At 43.1% G+C, this 25,607-nt stretch overlaps 1 protein-coding gene, 1 long non-coding RNA gene and 1 pseudogene across 2 annotated transcripts; 1 reads left to right on the top strand and 2 right to left on the bottom strand.

The window, feature by feature from the left end:
* The first annotated feature begins 164 nt into the window (after positions 1-164).
* On the top strand, positions 165-6,059 carry LOC127773418 (uncharacterized; annotated as a pseudogene).
* Positions 6,060-12,723: 6,664 nt separating this feature from the next.
* Positions 12,724-20,172, bottom strand: LOC127774643 (uncharacterized). Its single transcript, XR_008017798.1, has 4 exons — positions 20,054-20,172; positions 14,667-14,798; positions 14,109-14,227; positions 12,724-13,953 (listed from the first exon to the last, which is right to left on the bottom strand). It is a non-coding gene; the product is annotated as an uncharacterized LOC127774643 (long non-coding RNA).
* A 2,616-nt stretch (positions 20,173-22,788) lies between these two features.
* Positions 22,789-25,058, bottom strand: LOC127773015 (ATP-dependent 6-phosphofructokinase 6-like). Its single transcript, XM_052299027.1, has 3 exons — positions 24,544-25,058; positions 23,325-24,447; positions 22,789-23,240 (listed from the first exon to the last, which is right to left on the bottom strand). The coding sequence occupies exons 1-3, from the start codon at positions 24,816-24,818 to the stop codon at positions 23,010-23,012; spliced, it is 1,629 nt and encodes a 542-aa protein (XP_052154987.1). The 5' UTR covers positions 24,819-25,058; the 3' UTR covers positions 22,789-23,009.
* Positions 25,059-25,607: the final 549 nt, after the last annotated feature.

The following is a 25,607-nucleotide window of genomic DNA, read 5'->3' as shown; positions in this document are numbered from 1 at the left end:
TAAATATTTGTTTATAATGTAATTAAAACATGAAAAATATGTATAATGAATTTAATAATAATGATTAATTGTATGAATAATTATATTCAATTATTGTATTATTATGTAATTACCTTGTAAATCTTGGATTTTGTATAATTACGATTTATATGTATTTCATATAGATGGATCGGCAATGGATGTACGCAGATCGGCGGTCGAAAGAGTTTATTGACGGCGTGCATTATTTTTTGGGTGTGGCCAATGATAACAAGCGTAACGGTTTTATAAGCTGTCCATGCGACAAGTGCAAAAACCAGAAGGAGTATTCCACCACACGAACTATTCATGCCCACCTGTTTCAGTGGGGGTTCATGCGTAGCTACAATTGTTGGACCTCGCACGGAGAGGTTGGGGTTGCAATGGAAGAAGATGAAGTAGAAGATGAGAACATTCCGGACTAGGCTCAGTATGGCGGATTTGAAGAAAACACAATGGGCGAGGCGGAGCTGGATGTTGAAGGGAATGACGGTGATGATGAACTTGGTCAAATATTGCGGGACTTACAGGAGGACTGCAAAAGTGAAAAGGAGGTGCAGAAACTGGAGCGCATGTTAGCGGACCACAGAACAGCGTTGTACCCAGGTTGCGAGAAAGGCTACAAAAAGTTGAGTACCATCCTAGAATTCTTGCAATGGAAGGCTAAAAATGGTGTGAGTGACAAGGCATTCGGCGAGTTATTGAAACTCATAAAGAACATTCTTCCGGAGGGGAACGAATTGCCCGAAAGTACGTACGAAGCTAAGAAGACAGTCTACCCTCTAGGTCTGGAAGTACAGAAGATTCACGCGTGTCCGAACGACTGCATCCTGTATCGCGGTGAGTACGAAAACCTGGAAGCATGCCCTGTTTGCAAAGCACTACGATACAAGATAAGACGAGATGATCCAGGTGAAGTTGACGGACAGCCTTTGAAGAAGAGAATTCCTGCTAAGGTGATGTGGTATTTCCCTATAATACCAAGGCTGAAGCGGTTTTTCAGGAACAAATCTCATGCTAGAATGATGCGGTGGCACGCAGAAGAACGTAAATAGGATGGGATGCTGAGACACCCCGCTGACGGGTCGCAATGGCGAAATATCGATAGAACATTTAAAGACTTCGGCGAGGATGCACGAAACGTGAGGTTTGGTTAAAGCACGGATGGAATGAATCCGTTTGGAGAGATGAGCAGTGGCCATAGCACCTGGCCAGTCACCATGTGCATCTACAATCTTCCCCCTTGACTATGTATGAAGCGGAAGTACATCATGATGCCGATTATTATTCAAGGCCCGAAGCAACCTGGTAACGACATTGATGTGTACCTAAGACCATTGGTTGAAGATCTGAAAGTGCTGTGGAGGAAAGAGGGCATCCCCGTGTGGGATGAGGACAAGCAGGAGCAATTTAACCTACGAGCGTTGCTATTCGTTACAATTAACGATTGGCCTGCACTTAGTAACCTATCCGGACAATCAAACAAGGGGTACAACGCTTGCACTCACTGTTTGGATGAAACTGAAAGTACTTATCTGAAGCATTGCAGGAAGGTTGTGTACATGGGCCATCGTCGATTCCTTGCTGCAAACCACCCTGTACGGAAAAAAGGCAAGCACTTCGAACATAAGGCAGACCATCGTACTAAGCCTAAACATCGCAACGGGAAAGCAGTGTTCGAAATGGTGAAGGATCTGAAAGTAGTATTTGGAAAGGGGCCTGGCAGCCAACCTATAGAGAGCGAAGATGGTCACGTGGCGATGTGGAAGAAAAACTCTATTTTTTGGGAGCTACCCTATTGGGAGGTCTTGGACGTTCGCCACGCAATCGACGTGATGCACCTCACTAAGAACCTTTGTGTAAACCTGCTGGGCTTCTTAGGTGTATATGGGAAGTCCAAAGATACACTCGAAGCACGCAATGATCTCAAGCATATGGAACAACGCGAGGGCCTTCATCCGGAACCGAACGAGAAAGGAAGCCATTACTTAAGTCCGGCGAGCTACACTCTAAGCAAGGAAGAGAAGGAGAGTATGTTTCAATGCCTAGAGAGCATCAAGGTACCGTCCGGATACTTCTCGAATGTAAAGAGAATAATAAGTACGAAGGATAAGAAGTTCACAAACCTAAAGTCTCATGACTGTCACATGCTTATGACACAGCTGCTTCCTGTTATAATTCGTGGTATCCTTCCTGATAATGTGCGGGCAACAATAACGAAGCTTTGTGCTTTCATGAACGCAATTTCACAGAAAGTCATCGATCTAGAAAGTTTAGCTGCCCTTCAGCATGACGTGGTGCAATGCCTTGTCAGCTTTGAGTTGATCTTTCCACCGTCATTCTTCAATATAATGACGCATCTTCTATGCCACCTTGTAAAAGAGATCGGTATTCTCGGTCCTATGTACCTACACAACATGTTTCCTTTCGAGAGGTACATGGGCGTTCTAAAGAAGTACGTTCGTAACCGTTCTCGTCCGGAAGCAAGCATCGCGAAGGGGTATGGAACAGAGGAGGTCATTGAGTTCTGCGTAGATTTTATTGAAGACTTCGAGCCAATCGGGGTACCCGAATCAATCCATGAGGGGAGACTACGGGGAAAGCGCACACTTGGAAGGAGAGCAATTATGACTGTAGACAACGATTTATTCCGTAAAGCACATTTCACGGTTTTGCAACAATCTTCGTTGGTTGCTCCTTACATCGATGAGCACCTTGCGATTGTTCACTCAGAAAACAGTGGCAAGTCCGATGCCTGGATTACACGCCATCATATTGATACTTTCCCCGCTTGGCTGCGAGAACACCTCCTGGGTAACGAGACGATTGACCGACAACTAGCCTTCTTGGCTAGGGGACCCTCCGGCTCGGTAACTACATTCCAAGGTTATGAAATCAATGGATACACTTTTACACGAGAGCCCAAGACAAAAAGAGCACGAACCAGAACAATGGTGTTCGTATCGATGCCATAGGACACGATGGTCCAACTAGCACGTATTACGGTGTCATCGACAACATTTGGGAAAACAAGAGTATGGACCCCTGAAGGTCCCTCTGTTTCGGTGCCAATGGGTTAGGCTGACTGGTGGAGGCGTAACGATTGATGACAGCGGGATGACAACGGTTGACCTAAACAAGGTAGGATACTCAGATGAACCATTCGTTCTAGCCAATGATGTAACGCAAGTTTTTTATGCGAAGGACATGGATAGCAAACCAAAGAAGGGGAAAGGGCTCGATGAGCCAAGACGCCATGTTGTTCTCCTAGGCAAGAGGAAAATCGTTGGAGTCGAGGATAAGACTGACGAAAATTACGATCTGTTTGAGGGGCAACCTCCGTTTGCAGTGATGGTTGACCCGAGCATCATACTATCAAAGGAGGACACGCCGTACTCACGCAACGATCATAGCGAAGGAACAATAGTGAGGAGAAAGTACGTGAGGAAGACAGTGACCTAGGTTGTTTGATGGAAGATGTAAATTATTTGTATTGTATTGAAGGTCGAACAATTTGGATCAATATATTATTCTCAACTGCTTAATTTGTAATGTATTACTATTTTTCAACCATATGATATTTATAAATGGTTACTTCCATTTATTTACACTTTGAATACAATTAATTAGGCAATATGTTATTTATAACTGATTATTGGTATTTATTTCCACTTTGAAAACAATTAAGTAGGCCATATCTTAATTATAAATGATAATTTCTATTTATTTACACTTTGAATATAATTAAATTGGCCTTATGTTAATTATAAATGATTATTTCTATTTATTTATACTTTGAGACCATTTACTTAGGCATATCCTGTTTATTTCTATTTATTAAAATTTTGAAAACATTTAATTCGGCCATACATAAATTACGTACGATTTTGGTATTTATTTGGACTTTGAAACCATATAAATCGGCCATGTGCTAATTATATTGGATTTATTGGTATTTATTTCGACTTGTAAGACAATTTAAGAAGGCCATAAATCGGTTTTGTGTACACATCTTTAGTCCCGGTTATTAACAGTATCCGGGACCAATACAAATTTTGGAATAGCGGCAAAACATCTTTTGTCCCGGTTCGTGGCTTCCACCGGGACTAAAGATATCTTTAGTCCCGGTTGAAGCCACGAACCGGGACAAAAGATTACCGGGTATAAATATCCACTGCATCGGCTTCCCCGCGCCACACTTAGACTTCTCCACGATCAATATTCTTCCTCCCGCGCCATTACCGCCCCAGACGTCGCCGCCGTCTCCGCCATCGTCGTCGTCGTGCTCGCCGCGCTCATCCGCCCTCGCGAACGCCATCGGCAGCGTTGCCTCCCTCAAGGTGAGGGGCGCAAATCTTGCGCCTCCGATCTCGCATTCTCTCTCTCGATCGATCGATCTTGACACGCGCCGGCCGACCGGACCTCGCCGCCATCGTCGTCGCCGACTCCACCGCCGGTCGCTGCCGCCGTGCGCCGACACCACCGCCGCCATGCGCCGACTCCACCTCCACCGCCGCTGCCGCCGTCGCGCGCCGATTCCACCTCCGCCGCTGCCAGCGCCGCGCGCCAACTCCACCTCCACCTCCACCGCCGCCGCCCCCGCCGCCGCCGACTCCACCGCCGCCGCCACCGCCGCCGCCGCCGCGCGCCGACTCCACCGCCGACTCCACGGTGGAACGTTTGAACGAGAACGTTTTAGCGAACGACGACTTAGCGACTTAGCGACTTAGCGACTTAGCGAGAACGACGACTTAGCGACTTTGACGGACAACGACTTAGCGACTTAGCGACTTTCACGAACGACGACTTAGCGACTTTGACAGACAACGACTTAGCGACTTAGCGACTTTCACGAATGACGACTTAGCAACTTTCACGAACGACGACTTAGCGATTTAGCGACTTTCACGAACGACGACTTAGTGACTTTGACGGACAACGACTTAGCGACTTAGCGAGTTAATAACTTAGCGAGAACGATGACTTAGCGACTTAACGACTTAATGAGAACAACGACTTAGCGAATTATACATGTATATGCAACTTCTTGAAAGATACGGGACTGAGTATGGAGCAGTTGCTAGAGGGGACGCACCTATCGAAACGGCTCCGGTCATGTACACGTTTAAACTCGGTGAACCGCTAGTCACGCCTGATAAGATCAGAGAGCTACCTACACAGATGTACCAGTTCCATCAATGGTACATGGACAAATCAGCGATGCGTAGAGAGATGTTCGGAGCTAGGGTGTGAAACTCAGATTATTACCAAGGAGAAGATGTTATTTGGATCCGCTACAAAGAAGTCTTTGACTTATACCACCTGAAGGCCCTCGACGTCTCTATTCTCAACGCGTGGACTTTGTAAGTACTATTTATAGTTCAATTTTGTTCCTCCTTTGAACGTTGCTCACACACATTCCTTTTCCCTGTTGTAGAATGAAGATTCAGTTGTGCCGTCAACACAACAAATTCAATACTGGATTCATGGACCCACGCAAAGTGAACACGCTGATGATACAACAATACGAGAAACAAACCGAGGACAATATCGTCCATTTCCTAGTGCAGCAGCATTATAAGAGGTTCATACTACTTCCCTACAACACATCGTGAGTTCCTACAATCATAATTAACTTCAATTTTGTTCCTACAAAGTTCCTACAATCATACTATGTATCATGTAATGCAAATTGCAGATTCCATTGGGTCCTTCTTCTTTTCGACCTTGAGAAATCCAAAGTTCATGTCTACGATTCAATGGATAAACCGGAGAAAACTTTCGCAAAGATTTTCGAAGTGATAGATAGGTATTGTCATATATTGCACTGTCATTATGAATCATTGTATAACTACTAGATCTCGGATAATAAATTAATCCTTCCTAACAACTCTAAATAGAGCATGGATTCGGTTCCGTACATTGGTCCGCGGGATCTGGAATGAAAAACTCACCCGGAGGTTCAATTTTCCAGTTAGTACATACTAGCTCCAATTTTGTATTGAATCACTTCTTTGTTCTAAATCAGATATGCATACTAAATCTCTCGTTGTTTATCTTTCAGTATGCAAAGCAGGAAAAGGGGACTAACTTGTGCGGCTACTACGTATCCCATTACATGCACTGCTTAGCACACCAAATCAGGACTGGCCAGGACCTTGAAGTACGTAAATTTATTCTTCCGTCAATTATTGCTTACTGGTTTCATATATATAATCCCCTTTTTTTTTCCAAATAACAGATGATTTACCTGATAGATAACACCACCCACGATGATTTCATAAGGGCTGTTCAAGAACAGATAATGGGATTCATCAACAAGCATATTCTCCATCCCACAGGAGAATTCTATTACGATGGATCGACTATTCATAAAGCCGGTCCTTCTTCTTCCGATGCCACCAAGTCGTAGTAGCAGAAACAAAGATTACAACGTCCGAACGAATTGTAATATATATCTATATATTCATATATGCACACATGCATTTACTTTTGTGTACTTGGTTTGGTAATATATGTGTATATTTACTTACTTGCAAACTCATATTTTGTTAATATATATATGCATATGGCCTCTAATTACTTAAGTGCACACATATTTGTATATACATACATACATACATACATACATATATATATATATATATATATATATATATATATATATATATATATATATATATATATATATATATATATATATATATATATATATATATATATATATATATATATATATATATATATATATATATGTATATGTATATATTACACACATGCATATATGTGTGCACTATATGTATATCTATACATATATATAATGTATTGCACATATTCATATATATATATATATACATGATATATATTCATATATATATATATATATATATATATATATATATATATATATATATATATATATATATATATGTACACCAGGCAGCACAACCAAATTAAAAAAAATAAAAGAAAATTCTTTAGTCCCGGTTGGTGTCACCAACCGGGACTAAAGATGGAGATTTACTCCCGGGTATTTGAACCGGGACTAAAGACCGCCATCTTTAGTCCCGGATTCTCCCTCCCGGTTCGCTACCCGGGAGTAAAGGGGGTTGCGAACCGGGAGAGATGAGTACTTCTCCGGTAGTGATCCACTTTACCCTCATCGTTACGTTGAATCACCTTCAACATTACTACATTAATTGAAGAAAGAAAGAAAGTGTGATACATAGAGGTTTAGATTTGGAGTGTACAAGAAAAGAAGATGGTTTTGTGGGATGACCACTTGTAAAAGTTGGTGAGACATAGAGAGTAAAAAGAAGGGCAAAAATGTCAATTGCAACGGAAAACCTAAGACAAAAGAAAACTTCACACACATACACAACATGCTAATTTCTGGCCCAATACAATGGTAGAACTTTTTAACTTGAAATCTTTGTCGTGTTACATTTGCCACAATACAATGGTATTCTTTTGCGACCATATTTTTTAAAATTTACTTAATTAAAATGAACATACATAGTTATACCACTGCAGTAAATATTTTGTCATAGTCCACTATTATGTATGATTGTTGGCGATAATCAGCTCCAAAATCAACATTTTCTAACATATGTTTTACGAAAAAACATTTTCCAAAAAAATTATAAAAAATACAGATTAGAAAGGTTCAAAATGTGCAGCCAGAATTGATTAGGGTGAAAAAAGGAAGAAGGGAAAACTGAGAAAGAGTCACAGCAATGTACACTGAGATGTATATACGGGGAGAAAATTTGCACAATCCCCTTTATAGTTTATAACCTTGAGTTTTGCTCATTCTCTTATATACCTCTAAATTTTAGTTTAGATCTCTTCAATACCCTTTTTATTAGTTGACAGATAAATTCCTATAAAAATAGTCCATTTTACCCATTGGTATAAAGAAACATATAATTTATGGATATATTGTTAGAGTGTATAAAATTTTTACATGGGACTATTATAAGTTTGTGATGCAATATATTATTTACAACAATTTATTTTTATAAAAAATAATATTTATAATTTTTTGGTTATTAATAATTATTATGTAGCAATTTTTTTAGTAGTATCACGAATTCTTATGTCTTTTATGTGTGTGTGCACACACATATACATATACATACATACATACAAACAATTTTTTTCTTATACAACAAATCTGTCATACTATAAAAATATGCTACATATACAGTTTTGATAATTAAAAAATAAATAATATTTTTATATCATATCTACAAATAACTTTTTCATACATAATATCCCATCTAACAAACTCATAAATATACAGTAGCCTTATATAACAAACTTCTACACTAACAATATACTCCATAAATTTATATGTTTCTTCATACCAACGATAAAATAGATTTTTATATGAATTTAACGGTGACTTAATGGTAATCTAACTAAAAGGTATGAAAGTGATCCAAACTAAAATTCTAAGGGTATATATATAAGAGAATGAGTAAAACATCAAAAGGTATATAAAGAATTGGGTAAAATTTTAGGATACATAAGAAATTTTGTCATACACGAGTGGTTCCATGTCTTCAAATGGACCAGCACCTAGGATTGAACACGTACATGAAGTGACCTGCCAAGCAGGCAAGGGTCGATCAATGGAGAGTTCCAATATCTAAGATCACCTTGGCAGAATTAAAATAGAAGGAAAAGTGGCATAAAGTAACTAGCACGATGACTTGGTTAGATCTTGTGTGTAGTGTGATCTACCGGCAACCTCGATATCGACAACTAGTGGTAGAAGAATAACTGGTGAAGGCGACAATCGGATTAGAACACGTATTATCATGGACACCAAAAGAAGCTACTGATAGATAATGTAGGGTTATAGGCCTAGCTAGAGATTAATTTGAGGGCATGATACAAATAATCAGCGTTTTGCGTGAGTCTCTATCCATGATGCAAATACCAGTAACGGGCACCAACTATATTATACGTACATGATATAGCTTGGTACAAACTATATTATACGTACATGATATAGCTTGGTACAGATGGTTGTAATTTGTTATATCTTCTATGTCATCTTGCGATATCGATAAATGTATGTAACATCTTCTATGTCATTTCGATCTCACCTGCCGATGACACACTACAGACATATCATCTCTACAATAAGTTAGCTCATAACACGATATCACTATCCAAAAAAATGATTTTTCACTATGAGAGCCATGGATCTTCGCATAGCTGTGGACAAATTGTATTTTCGACCGTGATGACCCGTCTACATAGTTGTGGACGGGGGTTCCCATGGTCATCCGCCGCTCGCTTAAGCATGCCACCTACGATAATGCCCCACGTGCGATAATATCCCTATTTTCGCAAGCGGACGGTTTAAGTGGGTCATCTGTGACTATTTATTTATGCAAACAACATCTTAAGCGGGTCATCTAAGAAAATGTCCACCTATGAGTATATATACTCTTCTTTCCCGCAAGCCCACCTATAAGTATATATACTCTTCTTCCCCATGAGTTACTCATTTTGCCCAAGTATTCTCTCTCCTAAGACACAAAATATATAGGGAGAGGTTTTGAACTCAAAATCTTTGGTACTATTTTTAAGCTTTGGATACGATGGATCTATGTATGTTACATGTATATATATACCATGGACATGTCCTATAGTTACAGCTAGCCTATAAAGATCAACTTTTACAGGCGGACGACTTGTAGACGGCCCATTGCCCCGCAACATACATAGATCAACTACCCATCAATCTAACCGCAAGCTAAAACCAACAAATCACCACGTTGTCTTACCAGCCGTTAAACAACCGAAGCACCATGTCTGGTCATCTGCCTATTGAATGTAGCTCATCCTCGAGCCACCCGACCTAGAGCGTTTAACTCCACCGATCAAGAACATCAATCACCTCCATCTTTAATACATCTTGTATGTCATGTCTGACCATCTCCTTGAAAGCAGCTTATGGAAAAGTCCGAATCACTTGCCCAAAGTGGTCGATACCACCAATTAGATCGTCAATCGCTTATGTGGTCAACAACCCAAGCACCACTTCTGGTCGCCTTCCTATCGATTGCAGCCCATCGAATAGTTCATGCCAACACCCAAAGTGCTTTGAATGCACCCAAAGTGCCATCGTGCTCCAGTTTACGTCAGTGTCCCTCCTCCGACATTAGGTGTAGTAGTCGTGATGTGGGGCACCTACATCGCACTTCTACATGGAATCTCCTGCAGACTCTGATATCATTCATATTGATGATCACACTGGTAACATAGTTCAGTTGCAGCCTACATCTCTGAGACAATAATTACATATGTTCCTCCCTGATCTAGCATAGTTACAACGTATTATGGCATTAATGACCTTTACCGGCTAGGTCACTGGCCAGTTGTCCCTTACCTATGCTATAATCGCCATACGATTACAATATGTATGTTTCTATATTTAATATATTTAAGAGAGCCGAGTATGGACTCATACTCCTATAGCTGTAAAAAAATCCTGATTTATAACCGATTACATGCATATATTCAATACAAACGGTAACATATTACTAATGAAAAAAATAAGATAAATCATAGATAAACTGTGTGCTACCATATATTGGGTGGCTTATCCATGTTTATTGCACAGTGAGGTTAATCAATTTGTATATTTTGAATCATAATGCTTGTTGTATTGTACATTGAAAAGTTCCTACATTAGATCAAGTTTTACTACTACTTTCTAATTACTACTACTATTAATTAAGGTATCACGAGCGTGTCATTCGTACATTTGGTGATCGACATGCATGGCGCACTTCATCGGTATTCTAGCCCAGTCCCTATCTTAATCCTCCGTACACCCCTATATCTTGTTAATCAGTTAGCCTGCATTGTCTTGCGTTGAAGCATGATAATTAACAAATCATCAAGGATGTTAATTAACGAAAGGCTAGCTGCCTGCAAGTGGGTTAATTAGCTAGGGTTGGCAGATTAGATCATGCATATCTCCTTCCCCCATGTTCCTATGCGTACGTATTATATATCTTAGCCTCTTACTAACATTTGTATGAACACATATATTATAGTATTATTAGCTAATTAATTTATAACTTTTTAATTCCCATGTGCTTAACTTAATTGCTGCCATCGTTTTGATTAAATTAATCACTACTACCCCCAAGAATCTGGCACGTACCCTCTATCACATTTTAAGCTTAGCCATCATTTTCCGTGCCCAAATTTAATCATCCTTCTTATTTAAATTTTTTTAAAAAGAAAAATAAAAACATAAGTTATGTATAAAATATTATTCATGTTTTATCATCTAATAACTATAAAAATATTAATCATAAAAAAATTTAAATAAGACATACGATCGAAGTTGACCACGGAAACTTATGGTTGTAATTAAAATGAGGCGGAGGTAGCAGTATTTACTATATAGGCACTAGTATGTGGACATGGAGCATCAAATTAACTAGTCAAGTCATACGCAGCCGGCTGCTGTTTGGTTAATTAATTTGCCATCGTACACTGCCACGTACTTTACTATAGTAGCTATAGTCGCTACTACTACGTAGGACTACCACATATACTTAATTAAATTAAGTTGGAAAATCTATATATTTGTTTCATGCGACTGCAAAAACGTATGATCCCACGGTCCTAAAATATAGCATATTCTAGCTAGCATTCAAATTTTATTTTAAAATATCTTCTCCCAACTAATAACGATCATTCTCTATTTACTTTTCTCTAACTTTTTTTTCATCTCAACCAATCACAACCATTTTTAATTTAAACTCACTTACTTTCCTCCATGTTAAACTTTAAAGTTGTTTATATTTTGGGACAGAGGGAAGTACTCTGTTAGCTAGCCAGCAAAGGCGTGTGTGATGTCACCATTCTTTTCATGACGTAATTGCGTTCGAAGATAAATTGATAAATAAGTATGGTTCATTTGTTGACAACGTATATATAATTAATAAGCAGTGTCTGGTCACGTGAACACGTACTCTAGCCTTGCTCCAAACCTAACTAACTATGTCTTCATTGATTATTTCAAGTTCATGCACAATGCCATTCTAGACCGGATCCCCTTTATACCCATAAAACTAAATGACTAATCATCATCCTAGATCTGCCTAAAAAGCAGGCTGATTAGGTGCAAAAACGTACAAATTAATTAAAGGAGTTGCAGTCAGATGCAGATATAAAAGGAAGAAAGAAAGCCATCACACATGCATGACATTAACCATCATCAGTTCAGTTAGGTTTTGCAGGCCACTACCTCCATTTTTAGTATCTAGAATTAGATGGAACATTTTCTACTGCTACAAATCTAGTATTATGAATTTGAACAGAAAACCTATCCAGATTCACAGTGTTAGAAAATATCTCGTCTAGTTATAGATTCTTATGTTCCGGGACAGAGGGTGTAGTATTAATCAGGAGTTCATATCAGCATAAAACACTAGCATTGCTACGTATACCTGTGATGACTACTCAGTCAAAAAAAGAACGAAAAAGAAATTATGTTGTGCTATGAATAACACTGATAGCTCCGTGAAGATAACATGAAAAATAGCCAGGGGGTCGAAAAGTAAGGTAGTGACAACGTCAAGCAATACTAAGAAAGCATTAGATGTAACACTCACCAGATCTGCCACTTCAGTTGTTGCCTCTCTACTTTTCCTCCTCTATCAAAATATCGCACTTGTTGACTAAGAATAAATCACAAAAAAAGAGCAGTTTTTATTATTTTTTTCTTTTGGAAAAATAATGCAGACAGAGTATTGTTTCATGTTAGTAAACTTTTTTTTTTGACAGGGGAGTAAACATCACCGTGGCAAATATATGTGCATCATAGTACTCCCTTCGTTTCACATTCTATCACATTCTAAGACGTTTTGGTCTCTTCATCCCTCATTTAGATTCATTAACGTTGATATAAATTTAGACACGTATGAAGCACATACATGAATCTTTTCAAAACTCCATAACGTCTTTTAATGCGAAACCAAGTATGAGGTAACAGTTTCATGGCTGACCAATCATTCTTTCCCCAGAAAAGTTCATGACAAGCTTCATGCATCATCTGGTACGCTCGGCAACACCACCAAATGAACTTATCAGAGCACCGTCGCGCAAGAACCGGCTTTTTTCAGCTACCAAAAACTGTATTTTCGCTGAAAATTTTTAGTGCCAAACAGTGAGGTCTGAATAGTCTCTCAGACACTTAACCTGGCCCATCCCCAAGAAAACGACGATCAGCGCGTCTTCTCAAGTCTGAACTCCAAAGAAACAGGCAATTAAAGGCACAATAATCTGCCACTTGGGGTTGCAACCAATGGAAGGGATGGTCAGTCAATTATGGGTCTGAGCAAACACTGCTGCTGGATCCTTCCCCCTCTCGTACACTCAGATTCCAAAGATGCCCCTCCTCTCAACACATGAGGTCGTACTCCATAATGTACTGCATTATTGCTGTGCTACTGCAACTGCACCGGCAAACGCAGGTGTCACCTGACGATTCCACAAGTTTTTGCAGCCGTTGGGGAGCTCTAATGAGTCCATGGCCATCGCTTTCGGAGCAAGGACTCTGCATTCTGCAAAAGAAATAGACCGCCACAGTGCTAAAACGTTAGCGATCTGGCTCCGTCCATCTGTGGCACAGCTAGAGGGCAGCATGTTTCCCAGTGACCCGGTGGGATGTGAAATGCCACATCTTTCCAATGGTTTCAGTCCCTTTCCAGGTCAGGTGTAGCCATCGTTGATGCATCACATCATCAATGCAGAAATAAACTAGGTCCTGCATCCATCTCCATTTTCACTTCGTTTTCTAGATGCTACTGTACATTGTTAGGATCCATTCTCTGCAGTGATCTCTGAAGGATTTTAACACAGAAATGGATGGGGAACGTCTTGCAAATCTTTATTCTGAAAAATCTCAAGGTATCAAATTCTAGCAGGCTATAAAGCATATGGCAAAGCAGAGCTTAAGCAGCAGAATAAGAGAAGTCATCAAGGACGGTACGAAATGCATGATTCTGCTAAGGGGAGAGGGGAGGAAGCTAGCACGGTGGCGTGCCTACCTTGAAAAAGAAAAATCGCTGCCGTACTAGATGTCCGCATCGAACTTGCCACACTGCTTTCAATCGGCATCACCACCCCCACCATATGATATGCACCATCTGTTCACGAGTCGCGACACCTAGCACACCAGGAATCAAGGAAGTCATCACTAAACAACATTAACGGAAGCAAGTTATCATTTAATGGTAATCAATCAACCTTGCGCCAAAACCAATAATAGCAAGAGAAACTAATTTCTTTCACAGCAGTAAAAATTTGCAGAAAACATATGGTTGAAGAACAGCAGCTAAACAAGTAGTCAAAATTTATGACAGTTTTTGTACTACTTTATTTCCTGTCTTCGTCATAAAAGTTAAACATGTATCACGATTAGCCTGCCAAATAAACTGTAACAACAGTTATTTTTGTTAGCAAATCAAGGAACAGTCTCCCTGTAATTATGCAAATAACAAGGGAAAATGATGGACATGACCCCATCATTCTTGGGAGCATCATAACAAGTACAAAAAAACAAATATAAGCAACAGTCTGATTATATTGTTCGTCATTATCCTCACCATTGTGCTTTGGACTCAAAGATCTCTCCAACACTATGTTCCCGCTTCCCAACACTTGTCACCCACTTTATTCTTCATGTACTCCATTATCCTCACCATCTATGTTGCTCCAATATCAGTGGGCATGTGCACCTACAAGCAACAAGGAATAACAGAATTATATACTTCCAAAAAGTATGATATTAGTCTGTTGTCTCAAAGGGAAAGTGGATCATGATATATTTTGTCACGCCCGGAATTTCTATCCAAAATTCCAAACGCTTACATGTGTGTGAACCCTCGTCCAGGAATCAGCCGAGGCACACAATAACAAATTGATAATAGAGTACAATTATTACTCTAATTAATAAGCGAATAAAATGTCATTACAGAGGTGGATAGTTCCTCTCAATCAATAAAGATCTAAGCAGCGGAAAAATAAGATAAACGGCGCAGACGACTCCACTCCACAGGCAGCTTGACCAGGGCTACACCTAATCCTCCACACCATCAGCATCACTCTAGAATTCCTCCTCTGATGAATGATTGCAAGGTAAGTATATGACATACTCAGCAAGCCACGTAGCAAATATGCAAGTGCACAGGATAACAAAGAATGCTATAGTAGGGTTTCATTTGCATAAATAGCATTTAATAAACATTTCAGAATTTAATAAAATAGTTAAGTAGGAATTAAACAATATTAATCCAATGCTATACAACATACCCTGTTGCATAGGCCCAACCATTCTGAACAACCATCCCGGCTGCACAGTTCTATCTCCAAACCAGGAATATACCATTCCAAACCAGGAGCTAATCAAATTATTACCAGTTATAGCATCTTTTATTATGGTGAGAAGTGTGAAACTAATCACAAAAGACATTGTTAGACCCGCCCATAACCGCGGGCACAGCTATTCGAATAGTTTTACTCTGGCCAGAGGTGTACCACTGTACCCACAAGACACAGCCCCACGACATGTCACCATGCGCCTCGATACCACCACGGTACCTCGGAAAGGAGCTGTGACAGTACCTCTCACACAACACAATCCACCACAGCGCACCGTTCCTGGATCATAATCACCCCCTTATAAACAAGGCATGGACTCCCCATCGACCCCCGTGGGCTTATCTCCGCCACTTCTCAATCTGGTGCCCCGCAATGAACCATGTTATACAAAAAGGTAAAGCCGTTGCCCACGCTGGCTTGTGGTTGGCACGGTTAATGTTTCACAACCGAAAATCGTGAACCGGTCCTTAATTGTCATGAGCACGACCATCAAAACCATGTGCTCACAACCCACCATTATCAGGTTTTAGTTGGCAAATTAATTAATTAACCAATCATGATTAACCATCATGAGCTATCATTAAGCTATCATTAAATAATAGTGATTCATAAGTTATCCCAATAGTGTGCTAATGTTTCTAAGCATGGCTAAGCAATCATAACTAACATCTAGCTGAACCAATATATAAAGCCCAACTAGTCAAGTTATAATAACCCAAGGTATCAAGGAATAAAGTAATCAAGTACAAAAGGGCCATAACAAAGAATAGGTTAATTCCACCCAATGACATTTGAAAATAAATGCAATAGTTGAATAGAAACAATAGCTTTAAACGGGATCAACATGCTCAAAGGGTTGTTTGGGATCTGTGTGACTTGCCTTGCTGGCCTTGGAACTCCTCAAATTCTTCTCCTGTGAAAACGAACTCTCCGGAAACGTCGGAATCTAAACAGAAAAGAACAAAAACACCAAAACAGCACATAAACAAGCATGAACAGTACATGTGGATATTTTTAATAACATGTAGATCTCAATTTTAGAAAAATTTAGAGACTTGAACCAACTAAATCCGAGCTAAGATGAATTAGTTATGAATTTTTAGAGATTGAATCGGATTAAAACACTTATATGGATTTTAATTGAATTATGACGCAATAATGAATTATTTTTGAAAAGGAAAAAGGGAATTATTGCGTCAGCGGCTAGGGTTCGCGGTGAACCGGGCGCACGGCGGCGGCTCACGGAAACGAACGGCCGAGATCGATCCATCCAAAACGGACGGCCAAGATCCAACGGTCCACGACCGGTCTACGGCGGACGGCAACGATGACGTCAGCGATGACGTCACCACCGGCGGTGGCTCGGGCGCGCATGCTCGCCGGCGAATTACGGCGCAGCGGTGCAAACGGATGACACCTACGCGTAGCGGGCGACGCGGCGAACTCACCGGTGACCAAAGCGACGGCGGACGAGCAACGGACGGCGACGGCGTCGAAGAAGAAGCGGCGGCGACCTTCGGCTTGACGACAGCGACGGTGCTCCGGCGGTTGACAGCGACGGCGAAGGGGCAGACGAGGACGGCAACGCGACGGCGACCACGATGGCGACCTCCCCGAGCGACGGCGACGACTGGAGCGACGGCGGCGCACGGCTGGAGCGGCAGCGACGGCGGCGGCGCGAGGTCTCACGGGGCTAGGGCTCTACGGACGACGAGAGACAAAGGCAAGGGTGGCGACGGGTAGCGGAGGACCTGGGGGTTCTTTTATAGGGGTTGGAAGGTGGCGGCGAAGGCCCACGGCGACCGGCGACGCGAAGATTAGGGTTCGAGAGAGAGACGAATCCGATTCGAGATCGAATCCACGGATTTCCAAAGTGATTTAGACAATGATTCCAAAAGGGAAAAGGTAGAGTGGATCACGGGGATCCTTTCCCCTCAATCAATTTCACCGGAACGGAAAGGGACGGCCGGATTTGGAATGGCGGCGGCGGCGCGGCGCAGCTAGGGTTTCGTCGGGAGGAAGACGACGACCCTGACAGGCGGGCCCCACCTGTCAGCGGGCGGACGCGCGCGCGAGCGGCGGTTGCGGGCCGGCTTGGGCCGAGGGAGAGAGAGATGGATTGGGCCGACTTTTGGCCCAAAGCCAAAAGAGGACTTTTAAAACCTTTTCCAATTTAAATTATTCATGAAATGCAATTCCATTTATAAAAAAATACTTCCTTAGCTCAAATAAATCCCAGAAAAATCTAGGAATTATAGAATTAAGCAAAGTATTTAATGAAATTTTATCTGGCCCACTTTTATATTGGGATTTATTATTTGAAAATTAGATCTTCTTTTCTAGGCTTTTAAAATCATTTCTAATGATTCCAATTAAACAACAATTTATATATTTAGGATTTTTAGGGTGTGACATATTTAGTGCTAACAGTAGAGGATGGTACTAAACAATCTGCTAGAGTGCCTGATAAGCCACACTTCGGTTAATTTGATTTGATGGATTAGTGCTGAAGATTTTTATGGTTTATCTGATTCCAACTTCAATGTAGAGCTGAAGAATTGGATATTTCAGGGGCATGGTAACCATCAGATTGAGGAAGTACACGAAAGAAGCAATGACGAAAGGAACTGCTGACTTGTTACAGCGCAAGGAAGCTGACTAATATAAAATTTTGTCCATTAATAGATATTGAAAACTTCACTGGTTCCAATAATTTACTATATGCTTCAAAAGTTTTAACATTAAGCATAGCTTTCTTGTGTGTTATACATGCATCGCCCCTTGCACAACATTCACATTGAACATGATATTGGGAACTCAGTAAGATCAGCTTCCGCAAGGTTCTTGATCAGTGAACTGTGGCACTGTGCAGTGCTCAATCTTTTCTCTTTTGTGAAGATGGAGTTGTATTGAGGCCAACGTTATGGAAGGTTTTCTCAAGGATTACAGATATGCTGGTCAAGGATAGTACACTGTTAGTGATAATTCTCGTGCCAAACAGTAGTTAAACTACCACTTTGCTAACAACAAGATAGGTGTTTCTTTTTGTGGAACAACTCTACCTATGTGCCATAGATTTGTAATGCTATCAGCCTATCATAAAGGTCAATCATACCACCTTTAAGTTTTCAGATTCAACTAGGTAGGTTTAAGCCAGAATTTCAAGGATCATAAGTGCTGTATGTGTCTCTGTGTTGGCAACATCGCTAGGGCTGCATTCGTTCCTGCTGCTTCCCAACTCACCCCCCCCCCCCCCCCTCGTTTTCCACGTGCAAGCTTCCCAAACTACTAAATGGTACGTTTTTTACAAAAAATTTCTATATGAAAATTGCTTTAAAAATCATATTAATCCATTTTCCAAAAAAAGTTAATACTTAATTAATCATGCAATAATACGTGCTTTGTTTTGCGTGCTGGGGAGGAGGGGTTCCCAAACCCCTCCCGAACACAGCCTAGAAATGTTTCAATTCAACATGGTAAGTGTTGCAGAACCTAACTTGGGCTTTGCATAGATAATTGTATTAGCATATGCCGCTGTTTTCTTTAGATAAATTTTGGTTCCGAAAGATTAAACTAATTCTGAAATATTGTCTGTATTATCATTTTATTATATTATTTCTAATATCGATTAATGAGTTAAGAAAGCTTACAATTGGAGCTGCTTAACTGCTTGAGATCTTTCAACAGCAGCAAAAGAGAGTTTATAGAAATCAGTAAGTTCTTGAATTCAAAGAATTTCTTCATCTATTTTACATCTGGGTCTATTTGGACTTTTTTAAAATCTACCATTATTGAGATTGGTAACTGACCCAAGAAATTTGATTGTGCTGCAAAGCAACTCGATTAAGCTTCACACATACCATGGTGGTCAATCACTATAATCCCCCATGTTACCTACTGGATTTATCGACCCTATATTTGGCAAACCCCTTTGATCCAGCACTAATTTTCTGTATCAGGAGGTAAGATGCCAAGGTGGCAAAGTCGTGAACCACGCACTGAATGTTTGCATACAGATCAGAATCCCTCTGTGGGAATCACCAATTGTTAGCAATTTTCTCTTTAGTAAATTATGAAGTACTGAATACTGAAAAAGGCGCAATTTGCATTTATTTTCTTAACCCATGTTACTTTTTAGCAATATGCAGCCCAAAATAACAAGCTAACATAATCTGAATATCCATAATAATCCCGTACTGGAAAAAAGGAACTTTGTGTAACTTTTTTTTTTCCTAATTTGAAGTCTAAATGCTCACAAGGAAAATCACCCCTAATGATCACGGCGAAACACGCAGCATCTCACGATAAGTAGCATCGAACAACCACACGAAAGAAGCGAACAGGATTTCATCCCCTGAGTCTAATTGTTACAGCATCACTGCAATTTACAACCAGAATGGAGAGTGACATCATGCTAGGTGCGACCAAAGATTTTTTATAAATCAAAGAGATCGCCATCGCCAAATGCTAAAAACCAAGCCACCACGCCAGCGCCGCCAGGCAATCTGCAGCAGTTGGGATTGGGCGTGGCGTGCGTGATGCGAGGTACATCTCGCCGAGGAACAAAACATCCCACAGGGGATGGAGCAAGAGAGGGAGAAGAGATGCGCACCTTGCGAGCCGCGCCGGGTGGGGGCCGAGAAGGAGGAAGAGGGTGAGAGCGAAACCCTAATTTGATGCGCCATTGCCGCCGCGGCCGCGCCCCGCCGCGAGGCGAGGGGAACCAGTAGTCCCCGTACCGTACGCCGGAGGATGGAGGAAGGAGAAGAGTGTGGATGGCTTGCTCGTTGCCCGATGTGGGCCACACGATGTAGGCCCAAAATGAGGCCCATTCATCCAAGCAACGGGCCCGCGTTTCGTAGGCTCGAGTTTTTAGTTCTGAAAATAAGTCTACTTTAACTCGCTCGATTATAGGTTGAATTTAACTATGGGTCTGTTCACTTTGATGCCATTTTCAACCTTACCAAATTTTGGCAAAGTTACTAAAAAAAAAGTAGCTACATTTAGTTTCCTACCAAATTTTGGTAACTATATAAGAAATCATGCCAAAATTTTGGCAAGTTGTCAAATTTTTGGCAACTATACCAAAATTTTGTTAATGCCAAAATTTGGTAAGGTTTTTTTTAGCATTAAAGTGAACAGGCCCTATATCTCAACCATAATACCAAATATCTTGAACCCTACAATTTATTAAAACCAGTGTAATTCGACTCTCTCGAAAATATTGACGATGGGGCTCGTTGACCTGATCCAACCAGTTAAGTCAGCATGCGGAACCCACATGTCAGCCATATCTCTCTTCCTCCTCCCCTCTCCTTTCCTCACACCACTGCACCAGCACTAGGGGGGACGATAGTCGGCGACGGTGCAATCCCCACCGGCATCAACATGTGTGTATAACTTGGCATGAAACTCATGTTGAAAAGTGGTACTGGTAGTCTCTGCTGCCTAGCTGGCTAACTCGCAGAATATGGTGAACGTTTTTAGCTATCTTGAGAAACACAAAGATGCACATACGAATAGACACATGGTATTTCAATTATTGCGCCGGATCTTTTTGTTTGGGCCATATTATCCTATTCTTTCTATAAAGGATAAGTACACCTGTTGTCCCTCAACTTTACACCAAGTCTATTTGACATCCCTTATTCTCAACACTAGAAATTCACCCCTAAACTATACAAACCGTACAATTTATGTCCCATAGCAATATAGATGCCTGCTTTCACTGACGTAGCATCCTAATTAGCCAAAAAAAAAAGTATGTGGGGCCCACATGTAAGTGAGAGAAAATAATGTGGGCCCCACATCTCTTTTTTATTTTCTTTCTTCTCTTCTCTCCTTGCTTCTCTTCTTACTTCTCAGGAGGTCGCCAGCGGCGATGGGGGATAGGCGGCCGGCGAGCCTAGTTGAGCTCGGCCACCACACCCGACAACAATGCACACGTGCTAGTGTGGTGCCCATGTGTTGACGTAAAACACGAGGCCTGGGAGATCTGCTTAACTCCAATGTAGGTCCAAAGCTCGCCCCCGCTGCCGCACCCAATGATGACGACGTGTGCATGTGAGTGTGCTCCACCGCCCGACCAAGCACCCCGCCTCTGCTCATCGTCAGCTATCGGTATCATCTCGCCACCAGCGATGTTGTTTTTTTGTTGTTGGCCATCATCCATGCACCGCTGTCGGAGCCCAGCCCCATCGGCGCCACCGGACGCCACACCTCCTCCCGAAGACTGCGTTGCCAAAGCTGCTACCGACCGCCGCAGCTGGCTCTGTGGCAGCATCGACTTCACTTCATCATCATTGTCGCTCGCTGGATCTACTCTCCCCCTCTCCGCCGCCGCAGCCGATTCCCGCTGAATCGATTAGTCGCTCGCGTGGATGGGTGGATACTGAATATTGCTAGTGTTTGATGGGAGGTGTGGGAGATAGGTGGGTGAAGTGCGGCAAGATCGCCGGCACGACGCCTTCCTTGGCGGGCGGCGGGATCCATGCGGCGGCGGCGGCGAGGAGGAGGGGAGGCCGAGAGGGGACCATTCCATGCTGGCATAATGCCTTCCTAGGCTAGCAGAGGGATCCATGTGGTAGTGCCTTCCCTAGGCCGTAACGAGATCCATCTGCCGCCGACGATGAGGAGGAGAGGCCGAGTGCCTGAGAAGAGAAGAAAGAAGGGATGTGGAGACCACATTATTTTCTCTCACTTACATACAGGCCTCGCACATATATTTTTCCTGACTATGATGCCATGTCAGTGAAACCAGACATCTATACTGCTATAGGACCTAAATTGCATGGTTTTGTATAGTTTAGAGATAAAGATTTTTGGTATTAAGGATAAGGGATATTAAACAAACTCGGTGTAAAGTTGAGGGAAAGCAGGTGAACTTATTCCTTTCTATAATTTTATTCGGATGATCCATTCAACCCAGCCCAGAAAGGCCCAACAAACTCTAGGCCGGTCTTAGTCTAGTGGGCCAGTCCCTAGAAGCTTCTCATGTACTGGTCTGCTTGCATTTATTCACCATGAATTTGTTACGAGGTTGTGACGACCTTGCGATGCACATATATGTTGTCTGATATGTTGATGATAATAGGTTATAATATGTTCTTGTTATTATCTGTGAGATCGCCTTCTTAACATAAGTTTAAAGAGGCAGAAATTAGTGATACATCTTATCGATCTGTATCTTAAATGACATCACTGAATTCGTATGGTCATCATGATTTAAACGTTAGGTGTGAAATCATGCAGCACGACTTCATCACCACACTTATGTTGATTTGATAATTAAAGGTTATGTAAAATCTTGGACTTGACTTGTTATGGATGCAAATTTCGGGAATACATACCTCTAAATAAACAAACAAAATTTTTGCAAACAATTGTCACATAAACTTTCAATTATTCTCATTTTGTCAATACTTCCTCTATACCGGCAAGCCGAAAAATGAATGAGCAAAAAGAATCTAAAGAAAAAAAATATCCTACAATTACATAAACATTTCTGTGAATTTCGCACTACCAAACATGGCCGTGTGATCGTCTTCTTCGTGTAGCTACTTCAAGCTTCAGGCGGCGCCGTTGCAGAGGGCGGCGCCATCGCCGGCGTTGGCCAGCAGCGGCGGCGCCTTGACGAGCGAGTTCTCGCCCTCGACGAGCGGCACGATCGGCTCCTCGTCGTCCTGCCCTGCCTTCTCGACGTCCTCCGTGCTGAGGAAGCACGGCTGGTTCGTCGAGCAGAGCACCCTCGCCCACATCCTGTCCGTGATGACCACCTTGTTCTGCTTCTCCGTGATCCTCTGCAGCAAAAATTTCCCCAATCTCAATCAGCTCGAATTCATGGCGAAAGAAGAATTAATGGAGGAGGAGGAGACGAAGCTTACGTAGAAGGGGATGTAGGCGTGGCGGCCATTGACGGGTGCGACGGTGAAGCCGGTGTACCCGGCCATGGCGCCATGGATGGCGCTGTGGGCGAGCAGCGAGCAGTAGACGTTGTCGGAGGCGTTGGACGGCACGGCGCGGATCATGTACGTGGGGTCGATGTACTTGAGCGTGATGGGGAAATTCGCCTTCTTCTTGAAGTGATCCTTGATCTTGGCGCACAGCCAGAGGCCGACGTCGAGGAGCACCTTGTTGCCCGACGCGTCGTGCGCGTCGGCGAGGCGCATGCTCCTGGCGATCACGTCCTGGCCGGCGCCCTCGGCGACGACGATCACCATGTGGCCGTTCTCGCGCAGCCGCTTCTCGGCGAACTCGAGGAGGCCGCCCTTGCCTTCGAGGTAGAAGGGGGACTCCGGGATGAGGCACAGGTCGACGTCGCGGCTGGCGAGCGTGGCGTACATGGCGATGAAGCCGCTGTTCCGCCCCATGAGCTTGACGACGCCGACGCCGTTCTCGGCGCTCTCGGCCTCGACGTGGGCGGCGTTGATGGCGCGCTGGGCCTCCTCCACGGCGGTGTCGAACCCGAACGAGCGGTCGATCACGGCGATGTCGTTGTCGATCGTCTTGGGGACGCCGACCACCGCGCACTTGAGCCCGCGCCGCTGCACCTCGGCGTGGATCGTCGCCGCGCCCTTCTGCGTGCCGTCGCCGCCGATGATGTACACCTGGTTGATGCCACGGTCCTGGATGCTGTCGACGATCTTGCCCGTGTCCTGGCCGCCGCGCGACGTGCCGAGCACCGTGCCGCCGCGCTTGTGGATGCCGTTGACGGAGCGCGGGGTGAGCTCCACCGTGTTGCGCGCGTAGAACCCGCGGTACCCGCCCTCGATGCCCACCACGCTCGTCACGCCGTACATGTCGTGGAGGCCGCAGACGAGCTCGCGGATGACGGTGTTCAAGCCCGGGCACAGCCCGCCGCAGGTGACGATAGCCGCCGACACCTCGTCGGGCTGGAAGAACACCCGCTGCCGCGGCCCGGCTCGCCGGAAGTGCGTCCCCCGCGCGCTCCCCTTGTGCACCACGATCTTCTTCGCCACCGTGTCGTCGGCGTTCACGAAGTACTGCCTGCAAAACGATCGAACAGTTACAAACCTGGAATAATCCGAAAAGGGAAAAAAGATCGCCGGAGTCGGAGAAGAAGAAGAGGGGAGGCTCGCTTACTTGACGACGGAGTAGGCGGGGTGGTTCTGGAGGGGGTTGGGGAAGGAGGGGAGGTTGGGGAGGTAGTCGGTGAGGTGGGGCACGTCCTCGAGGACGTACCCGCCGGCGCCGCCGGCGAGCTTCTTCTTGGGAGCAGCAGCGACCACCTTGGCGGCGGCCTTCTTCGCCGGCGCCGGGAACGGCGGCAACTCCAGGTCAAGGAGCTTCTTCTCCAGCGCCTTGGCGGCAGCATCCGCCGCCGGAATCGGAGCAGCGACAGCCGTGGCGGCCTCCATTGATCTTCGCAGCAGACGAGCAGACAACAAATCAAATCAAATCAATCGAGAGCGAACTGTTTCGATGGATCGATTTATTGGGAGGATTTAGAGGAGAGTGTGAGATGATTCCGATACTGAGATTGTGGTGTTTGGTGTGGGATGCGGTTAATCGGGCGCGGAATTTATATCGCGCGCGCGACGCCGAGGCGAAGGCGGAGTCGGGGTGGGACAGAAACGGGGGGCTTCGCTCGAGGGTGCGGCCGTGCGCGTGGGTTTCTTCAGCCATTGTATTCTCAGATTCTCTTTAAAGTTTTGTAATGATCCTTTTTTTTTTTTGTTTGAAGGGAAGATTCGTTTTTGCTCACTGTTCCACGCGCATCGTTTTTTTTCACCTACTGAACACTCTGAACCTGTTCTTTTTTAAGCGACGGGTGGTTATTTTGTATTCGGTTTAGTGTGAATTTCACTTGAAAATTTTGGACCATGGTCCCTCTTTGGTTTTTTTCCTAGTACACGATCTAGTTGACGATAGTTGCTACCCTGTGTCACTAACAGTAGATTGGCTGGCATCAACTATTTTCAATTGGAGGTGGTTCTTGAGGTTTTCTGCTCGCTAAATATTCATACTACTTAGTGTTTTAGTTCTATGAGAATAACAATATATCTGACTGACACATAATTATTAATTGGCAAATTTTATAACAGGACATCGTGACTTCGCGGTTTTAGCCGTAGAACACTACGCGGAGTGACTTTTAAGGAAGACACATTTAAAAGTTGGATATTTGCTGGTGGACACCGCACCCA

Source organism: Oryza glaberrima, chromosome 5 (assembly GCF_000147395.1).
Source record: "Oryza glaberrima chromosome 5, OglaRS2, whole genome shotgun sequence".
Taxonomy (NCBI): Eukaryota; Viridiplantae; Streptophyta; class Magnoliopsida; order Poales; family Poaceae; genus Oryza; species Oryza glaberrima.
This window is presented reverse-complemented; position numbering and strand designations above follow the sequence as displayed.